This window comes from Leptonotus elevatus, chromosome 5 (assembly GCF_054856555.1).
Source record: "Leptonotus elevatus isolate MCC_2025b chromosome 5, RoL_Lele_1.0, whole genome shotgun sequence".
NCBI lineage: Eukaryota > Metazoa > Chordata > Actinopteri > Syngnathiformes > Syngnathidae > Leptonotus > Leptonotus elevatus.
The window spans coordinates 21,813,218-21,823,137 of record NC_141243.1 but is presented as its reverse complement, the minus strand read 5'-3'; the positions used below and the strand labels follow the sequence as shown (position 1 = coordinate 21,823,137).

Here is a 9,920-nt window from a genome sequence, read left to right as displayed (position 1 = left end):
TACTAATATTCTGAAAAGTAATTTGAGCACATTTGTTATTTCTGAAATATGTATCAAATTGTCTTTATTAATCAGCATCCAGGAAGTAGCTCTCTCACTTGAAGTGACCCCTGGTCTGTCTATACAGTTAAATGATGGACCATTGTAAAATTATTTAGCGTACCAAAATGTTGACATACTGGATTACCTGTATGAAATAGGGAGTTGCCACTCATAAAATGAGCGGAGATTTGCCTTTAGCACAAGATGTGACTTACAGAAAATAAGAAAATAGTGCATTCATGTTGGCCTAAAAGCTGTCATTCATGCAAAAACATTTCAAAGAAAAAAAATGAAATTGCTTATGAATGAGAATACGCTTTATGCAACTTTACGTATTTTCCCGCTTGTGCTCTATATCCTAAGTAATATTAGTTGAGTATCAGGAGCTACGTATAATATCAAAAGGATATGCTTTGACACCTGTTGCTTGCCGCTTGAGTTACAACATTCCAACCATCTGTCCGAGAGTTGTAGACATAATGGATCTTTTAATATTATTATTATCATTATTAATATTATTATCATGATCATTATCATGGTCATAATTATCATTATTAAATAAATACGAGGGCGAGTTATGCCCCTCCTCCTACTCCGCAGGCGTGAAGGGAGCAGCATCACACTCCTGCTAGTGAAAATAATGTTGGGAAACAATTGGGAATGTTCATCCTGGACCTTGACTTAAGGTGTGGTTGAGACAAATTTGCGTTCACCTGTAAGCGAAAGTGACTCAGAGAGTAGCTACTTAATAGGAACTCACTGCTAAGAATGTAGACACACATCGCTACCTTGTGATGAGCGCACCATTGACGCAGCGTGGAGAGCCGTGGGGGCCAATGCTCCAAACCTTGTGGGACTACGTGAGGAGTGAGCACCAAGGGGTCCTACTATCCCCTTACCTGCCCACGTTCTGCGCTTTCCTGACCCACGTCACATGTTGCGTACCTTTCCTGGTGCTGGACCTCCTGGCCGGAGTCAGTCGGCGGGTACGCGCGTGGAGGATCACCGCGGGCGAGCCGCCACCGCCGCCTCTGTTGGCGTGGTTTAAGTGTCTGTGGAAGATCGCGGTCCAGTACCTGACGGTCGTGCTTCCCGCCACCGCGCTCCTCCAGATGGCGAGGAGTCCCGCTCAGCTCCCCGAGCGCTCTCCATCCAGCTGGCAGCTTTTTGTGGACGTTGTTGCCTGTTTTCTGCTTTTCGACGCGCTGTTTTTCTTTTGGCACCTCTGCATGCACAGGTGAGCAAAGTCGACACTGTTTACATCCTTATGGTGAGCATGGTGCATGTTCTCACGTATAACTTGTTACTTATTAAAGGCATACAATTGTTAAAAAAATATATGTATTACTAGCAACTGCATATTTGAAACTCCCAATTGAAATTTGGGCTTGCCTTGCTTAGTCCGTGCTGAAAATAACTGCAACATTTTTGTCACATTTAAAATGCTAATGGGAAGTTTTTAGTCACTTTTCTGAACATTTACAATAACATTTGATGTTATGTTCAATATATTTTTTAGGGATGGTTGAGTACCGATACCACCGATGCCAGCCTTATTTTATGGTAGGCTATCGGTACTCACGATATATCAGCCTCTCTCTTGTGGCCGTTTTATGATCAGGAACTAGAAATTAGAGGAATAGAAAATTCATTTCATGCATTTATTTTTTTAGGAATAATGTTATAGTGGGATATATAAGTCTTTCTTTAAAATTATCTCATTTTGAGGGGGGATTTTATGTACTAGTGGTATCAGCATCTGTGACTACTCAAGATTTAAGTATCGGTATCAGTGATAGAAAAGTGTCATCGAGCATCCCTTTTTTATGTTAAATACAGCGAACCCCCGCTATTTGCAGGGAGTAGCAAAAATCCACGTTGGCTTATATTGACGCCCATTTAAATGCATTTTTAAACTCCAAAAATTATTCAGGAACAAATCAATGATAAACTTTCAGCAGAACTATGAATTTTCCATGCCTTTATTCATGTCTTGTTAGTTTTACCATTGCTCTGGAATGGCGCAAGGCTGGCAGGCGAGTGCGCTTTGGCAACACCCAATTCCCTCCGGGGGTTTTCTTTTTAGTTGAAATGGTTTAATTTTCCATTACAACAGGTGGGATGGGAGCAGGATCAACTGAATGGTTGTAGGGTTCTGCTGTAACATTTCATGAGTGGTGAATTTCGGCCACTTTTTTAAAGGGCGATTCAAAATATGTATTGCCATTGCATGATGTGGCAATGTCCCAAAGTACAGCCTATTTCTTGCACAGAAGTTTTCACATGTAAATGAAAACCTATTTCTGGGTTTGAGTGAGTGAGACACAGCTGCCTACCGTGCGTTCACCATCAACGCAAAAATATATTTTATAAGTACACTTTAATTTGCCACTTTATAAAGTGGCAAATTTGCGAGAAAAAAACTCGTCAATTTGTAAGTTGGCAAATTTGCAACTTTATATGGCAGATTTGTGAGAGAGAAAAAAAGCGTACAACTTGGATGTTTGCGCCAATACTTTTCGGCTGGGTTTTCAAATAAGAAGATAGTAATTGCTTTCGCAGAAATGAACCATATCAATAAGCATTCTCACTTTGAAGCGTTGGGTGCTACCAGCGACAAAGATGCCTCGCTTTGCGAAAGTCCACGTCCTGAGGATCAAGCATTTAAGTTAATTTGTTAAAATGTATATTTACTTGTGCATTTATGTTTCCAGAATTATTATTTACACATTCACTGTTGTTACAGCTTTCAACTGCTCAGCTCCAGTAAACATTTTGATTTGCCAAAAATGAATCGAGTGTGGGTGTAAGCCGCAGCGGCTTACACCCACACTCGATGCCCATCTTTGTTGTAAAGTCACATGTTGCACCTGGTGAAGAAAAATGGAAAGTCCCTGAGTCACTCCAATGTTACTCACAGCTGCGGTACTTTGTTGTCTTGTGATTTATTGATCAGGGTTCTGTACCTAGATTCATTTCTTTGTTTTATTGTTTTGGCTTCGCATTTCTTTTTCCATGATGTTACGCAACCTAAAATAGAAATACAAAAAGCAACAGAGCAGGAAGTGGAGCCAATAGTCAAAAGCTATTTTTGTAGTGACGCCACTAAACAGTTAATATACACCCCAGTGGTTTCACAACTGTAACGTGACTATTAGACCAACAAATAAGACAAAAGTTGATCAAGATTCTATGACGCAACCTGTTGAATGAACTAAGGGGCTTCACATGCCATTTTTAAGGTAACTGCTATTTGTCATTTTTGTTTAATTTCATGTGTACAGTATGTCCCAATGATGGACTGAGTCACTTAACTAAATATACTGTAAGCAGGAGAAACTCAAATATTGGCATTCCTTGCTGGACTTTTTTTCTTTTCTAAATCTTTGCCATTCTCCACTAGTTAGATGTTACAACAGGCTTAAAAGTGTAACAAAATCAGGGGAGATGAGACTCAAGTGATGAAAAGAAAGGTTTATTTACAGAAAAAAAAAAAGGATTAGAATTCTGTACATGAGCACAAGCTCTGAAGCTAACATAAAGGTAACTCAAATGTGCAAATGGGGAGTGCCGTGTAGGAGCCCATGAGGCAGGCAGCAGTGGCATCCTGCTGATAGGCGGAGGTCTGTCTCGAGCGATCACCCGCACGCTGGTCTGCTTTTATTTCCCGCGTGGAGACAGACAAATTGGGGGAGGTCACGAGACAGAATCCGAGGCGCCTGTGGGTAACAGGACCGAAAGGAGCGACCACCAAAACAGCAGGACACCCCTCGCCTTAAAAGGTCCAGGGCCGGAACACCCTCAGTCTCCTCCACAGAAAAGGGCCAACCTCGGGGTCTTAACAAGCCCAAGCCAGCATTAACATGTACATCCCTGTGATTTCTGATTTATTTTCAGGTTCACCTGGCTCTACCGCAACATCCACAAACAGCACCACCAGCACCAGGAACCCTTCGCCCTGCAGGCCCAAGATGCCAGCTCCCCCGAGATGCTCTCCCTGCTGCTCCTGGCACAGCTCAGTGCCTGCTTTGTGAACTGTCACCCCCTGAGCGAGGCCCTCTTCCACATTCTCAACACCTGGCTGGCGGTGGAAGACCACTGTGGCTACGACCTGCCATGGGCTCTGCACAGACTGCTGCCTTTTTTAGGCGGAGCACCTCACCACCATATTCATCATCGTCGTCACAATGTCAACTTTGCACCCTATTTCACCCATTGGGACCACCTCTTTGGCACTTACGGCGGGGAGTGAGGGCGTGTTCAAGTTTGATTGTTCATTTTGAGAGCCATGTGATTTCTTAATGTCCATCTGTTACCATGAATCTACAATTTGACTGTCATCAATCCTGACGGCAAAGCTCATCTTTATTGGCAGCCTATAAAATGCATTTTAATTTAATGCAGAGACACAATATAAAGTGTGCGCACGCCAATGGCAGAGCAAAGCCAGTGATGTTAAATGGTGACATCGACTCCAATGTTTTCACACGTGTCTCCATGCTGCTGAATTCACAAGTACAAATTTCAACACTTGAAAGCCAGTCTACCATTCAAATTGTGAAAGCTACAGCATAAATGTGCTTTTTATGTATTTATTTATTTTTTTCATCATTTGGGTTTGTGTTGATGTGGTTTTCATTCTATTGGTAATTTGATCCTTTTTTCCCCCTCACCTATTCTCGTCAGCCAAGTCCCTTACGTCTACTAATCAGCTACCTCAGCCACTTGGGCCTCGTCCAGGTGTTTCTCATTGTCTCCTCAGTTTGTTTGTATTCATGGTGCTTTCAAGGAAAATAGGAAGTCAGACTTATCCCTCGCTCAGATTGTCCCAACTTCAAAGCGTTGGATGATTCCGATAAAATGTTATGCAGTCAGTCCTTGTCTCTACGGGGGTTACCTATGTTGAGTGACGTCAGATTGAAACTGGTGGGTCTTCGCCCCCCCCCCCCAATTCGCAATTTGGCTCTCTGACTTCCCCCCCTTCCTCGAATGTAGCATCTCTGCCCTGCCTGACAGACCTAATAAAATTCAAAACTCAAAGTAACAAAGAAATGCTGAGAAACAAAACACTCACAACTACAAATAACAGACTGGACAAGGGTACGTAACAGCACCAAATGACAAAGACTGAGAGAAGCAGGGAAGTAATGCTGCATTCGAGGATGGTCGAAAGTCAGATTTATCCTAGTTGGCTTTTCCCACTTCCGACCTGAAAGCGTTCGAGGCGTAGTAAACAACCAAAATGGCGGATAGTGATGAATAGTTTTTTTTGGTCCTCAAAACACATTTTGACCTCCAGCAAACTTGCCTTCTTGCAATTTTGCTTCATTTATTGTTTTTATCTTATTTCATAAGCATTCTATACAGTTCAGGAGTTCACAGGTGAGATAGCGGCATAATGCCACGTATGTTGTGTTATATGTGATTTTTTTGTCATATTTATGAATCAAGAAAGCGATCAAGTTTTATACTCCAGTAAATTGTGTTTTACCATTCACCGTCTGTGTTTCCGCCATTGTAGACTGACGTCATTGTCATTGTAGTCCGTCGGTGAAGTTGGGGTACTTGTTTTCCCCGACTTCGCAATTGGGATTTCCGAGTTCAAGGGGTCTTCCTGGAAACGTCTGACTTTCCTTGAATGCAGCATAGATACAAACTGACGAGACACTGAGAAACACCTGGACAAGCTACGGATGGAACAGGTGGACACAAAAACCTAATGAGACATGAGAAGGTATGCAGGGGAAAAAACGTATCAACATAAACTCAAATCATGACAGCTTATGTCTAGCAGGAATTGTCCAAAATATAAAACTGTTGAATGTATTTATTGTGCAATGTCCAGATTCAGTGTACATTTTATTATATAAACTGTCATTATCTAAAGCAAGCGTTCCCTTTTTCCGCCACAGCTGTTTCCACTTTCTGATGCACTTGATAAGTCCGTGGAAGCATGAGAGCAGAACATAGTCAAGCTCATGTTTCTATTTTTCTGCCTCAGTTCAAGATCTGTGTGCCCCTCTGGTCTTCTGTTTGTCTTGAGATGGACCCGCAGGGACCATGTTAAGAAACCAAAAGCATATGTGCAAAAGATGAGAAGTCCCCTAGCATGTCACAGTTTTTTTTCTTATTTTATTCATCATCATCATTATTATTATTTTATTATTATTTACAACAGAAAAACTGTCACCCAACATACTTTAATGGAATCATGCCAGGTGTTACAATTCTCATGACTTTTTTTTTTTTTTTTTGTGGAGTGGAATTTCACATGATTTTAATGTGGCATGTTTTTACAATAATTGTTGTATCCAAAAGTGAGTCTATGCGTTGCATAACAGTGTCAACATCTGTGTTCCATTTCTGACTCTCCAGCATTTCACAACTCAGAGTACATAAATTGTTCAAAGATGTCTGAACGCGTTGTACGGGCCTACGCGCTCAGTCAGCAAGTGAATGTTTGTTTTGCGAAAGGAGGAGAAAGCAAGAGAAGAGTGCTGGGTGGGTGGTGTTAGCGGGAGATGGCTTGATAAAAACGTGACCCAAAGCGGAAACGATCATTACAGGCCCAACGTCAGAGTCAGGGCGAGTCGCGTAGCTGTGGGCCCCACATGTTCACAGCGAGAGGCACGTCGACAGCCAGCAGCCCACTTTATGATCCCTTTCAGTGGAGCATTATGGGATGTCTGGGACCGTCCGTACATTGTGAACCCCTCCCTTTGTTTACTGACTGTAAGGTACACAACTAGATGGATCACGTAGGCTAAATCCTCCTCAAAAGGCAACATGAAGGCTGATATTGTTTCAGCAGATGCAGTATCAAATCCAAACCTCACTTTTCTGCAGTCATTTAATGATATCTTTTCATGTGCCAACACTGAAGAGGTGACATATTGACGCAATGAAAAGTGGTCAGTAAAGACCCAGGGCAGTACGTATTCCCTTCCAAGATGACCACCTTGCTAAAGGGGCTGAAGGTAAAGGTGATGGACTGGCCAAGCATGTCTCCAGACCTAAACCCTATTGAACATCTCTGGGGCATCCTCCATTGGAAGGTGGAGGAGCGTAGGGGAGAGTGGGGTAAGTAGTGCCGATTTTTACTTAAAGTGTCTTTTTCGCAAGGATATTACATAAATGCCTCCAACTAAAATATGTTCATATAGGTTGGGATGTTGAATAAACAATTTGAGAAATATAGCTTTAGAAAAAAAAAGTGGTTTTGTGGCACAACTTTCCCCCCAGTGCAGGCTAGGTTGCGCCATTAGTCAGAATTCAGTCGAGTAAATTGTCTCATGGATAACTGAAGTAAAAAAAAACATTTTAATCTCACAAACAATAATGCTGTATAAAAGGAAGACAAATTCAATTAAAAACTTTGATTTGCAGGTTTCAGAGGCCTTTTCTTCTTTCATTCTTTTTCTTCTCCGGTTCAACCTTTTTATCTTCTCTTTCTTCGTGAGCTTTCTCCATCTTCTCAGCTGTGTCAGTCACAATTCTTGTTTTTCGCTTTTGTCATTTTTTACAATTCTGTTCTTTCTTGCTGTAGATTCCAGCAAGGGAAACAACTTCTGAAGACACATAACCAATTGATCAGAACAACCAGATTTGTCACTTGGTGAGTGCTATAATAATAATAATTAATAAATAATAATAATTAATAAATAATAATAAAATACTAATTATAAATAATAAAAATAAAATAATAATAATAATAAATTCATAAAATAAGGAAATAATCTTAATTTAGGGGAACCTTAACCCAGGTCCTTTGGCACAAATTACCCCAAGCCCACCATTTTTGGAAAAAAATGCATCCCCCAGCTGTTTTGTGCCAACATCATGCTAACACTATAGCTTAATAAAGCACTAAAACATGTGTGAACTGTTTTCAAAGTTTCATATAATTGTTCAAACACAGCCATCAAAAATTCTTAATCATATAAATTTTAGGCATAAAAATGATTTGGAACTTGTATGTGCTTACCTCTCAAGCCATGTGTCGTCCTTTTTTTTTTACTGGATGTCTCTTCAAAAATATGTGGCCACATGACTAACTTATTCCATGTTTTTCTAAATAACAGGGGTGGAACTACTTGCCCTTTGGTACAAATTACCACACACTCCCCTAAGGTCTTGAATATGTGCCAGCTCCAAGATCTCATTGTAAGCGAGTGGAAGAAGATTCCAGTGGCAACTTGTGTGGTTCTGGTGAAATTCTTGTCAAGAGAGTAAAGGCAGTGCTGGAAAATAATGGTGGCTACACGAAATATTCACACTGTGGGCATTTTCACTTAGCGGTCCACTCACTTTTGTTGCCAAGGGTATTAGCTACTAATAGCTGCATTTTGAGTTATGTTGAGGTATTGAAGCTGTACACTGACCACTTTTTTCATGTCATTTCTTCATTGTTGTCCATTGAAAAGATATAATTAAATATCTGACAAAATGTGGGGTGTACTTACTTTTGTGAGATACTGTATGTCAAACAAGAAAGAGAAAAGGCACAGAGCACTCTGCAGGATTCGTTATCATTTGTGTAAATACCAAACACTTCCCATTTCATCATATTTCCTGAGAGTTGGCTCTCCGCTGACAAAGGCCAGATTCTATTTCTCCCTTATTCTGTAAATATTCAATTAGTGAGCTTTACATAGCTCAGACTGCCTTGTTAAAAGTCCTTGCCCTCTGGTCTGCTACTATATTTACTTCAGTCCTATACTGCACTTCTACAGAAAGGTCAGGCACAACTAACAAGTTTTGCTTCCTGGGATTTTTATGTGCTGTTGACAGTGTGCTGACGTCCCAGTGGCTGTGGATGACATCAGTGCAATATGACTGGACACGTAAATCTTGCGATGCCATGAGATCATCACATTTCTATGAACTCATTTTGATTCTAATTAAGTCATTTTCACATTATTTTTATGTGGGAAAAACTGAAAGTTTACCAATATGCAGACACGTTGTTGTAATGGGTCTAAACAAATTCCACTGGGAAAGACAAAAGCTTACCCGTCGTTAACAGCTGCATTATTATTATTTACGTCTATGGTGATGGTAATTCTGTGACAAAACAAAACATCTTTGTGACACACGAGCCATTAATGTGAGTTGTTTGACAACAGAATTTTATCCAACAACTAAAATATAATTTTTTAATTAAAACACACAGTCTATACATCATAAACAAATGTGAACAAGAACCACAAAAATTGCAATACATTGTAAAATAAATCATGTGTTTATTACAATTGAGCATTTAAGTCTCATTTATACAAGCAGACTTGCTTAAAATTAAGAGCTTGGATTTCATTAGTGTGTGTGTAATTATGAGTTATTGCTTTATCAAGGTTGAGGAAGTTAAGAAATCTGACGATGGATTTTATTTTCAAGAATTTCCAATTCTTGCTTGCACTAGTGAAGCTGTTCCAGTCTTTGCTGTTGTAAATTTGACTTGACATCTCGTCATACGTGTTCAATGAGAGCCAGGTGTAGACTGCAGGCAATTCCATTAAGTCCATTCATTTACTGTATGTGCTGGAATAATGAAACATACGCTGTCAATATGTGCAAAACATCGACAGTATGTACCTTAAGGTTAAGTTACCCACGGGGACTGACTTTTCCACTTTGGAACCGGTAATCTGGTACCAATGTGGACTTTTTTTATGTTTTTTTTGTCCCGTTGAACATGATTTGATTTCTAATCAGAACGGAACGTCTACTCGGCAAACTTTCAACATCAATCACATTTCAACTGTGTTTTGTTGGTTATGGGTCAAAAGGGATTTTGAAATCAATGCATTCTGTTACACATTACAGATGTATTTTTATAGTCTGCTTTTATATGCTGCAGCTGCATCCGCTCCTTATTGTGC

The 9,920-nt window shown here is 40.3% G+C and overlaps 1 protein-coding gene across 3 annotated transcripts; it reads left to right on the top strand.

Moving 5' to 3' along the window:
* Positions 1 to 659: 659 nt before the first annotated feature.
* Positions 660 to 8,411, top strand: ch25hl3 (cholesterol 25-hydroxylase like 3). 3 transcript variants are annotated; one of them, XR_015094768.1, is made up of 4 exons: positions 660 to 1,279; positions 3,940 to 7,122; positions 7,589 to 7,657; positions 8,124 to 8,411. XR_015094768.1 is itself a non-coding variant. In XM_086075047.1 (2 exons), exons 1-2 carry the CDS (start codon positions 837 to 839, stop codon positions 4,292 to 4,294), a joined length of 798 nt encoding a protein of 265 aa, XP_085931173.1. In that variant the 5' UTR covers positions 660 to 836; the 3' UTR covers positions 4,295 to 7,666. The 3 variants fall into 3 exon arrangements, 1 of the variants encoding a protein (XP_085931173.1); XR_015094767.1 differs by having other exon boundaries at positions 3,940 to 7,657; XM_086075047.1 differs by lacking the exon at positions 8,124 to 8,411 and having other exon boundaries at positions 3,940 to 7,666.
* Positions 8,412 to 9,920: the final 1,509 nt, after the last annotated feature.

Bases quoted from the DNA above. Each gene is read 5' to 3' on its own strand.
- ch25hl3 (XM_086075047.1), top strand. From the start codon at position 837: ATGAGCGCACCATTGACGCAGCGTGGAGAGCCGTGGGGGCCAATGCTC. The intron at 1,280-3,939 runs GTGAGCAAAGTC...ATTTATTTTCAG, and splicing joins TGGCACCTCTGCATGCACAG to GTTCACCTGGCTCTACCGCA.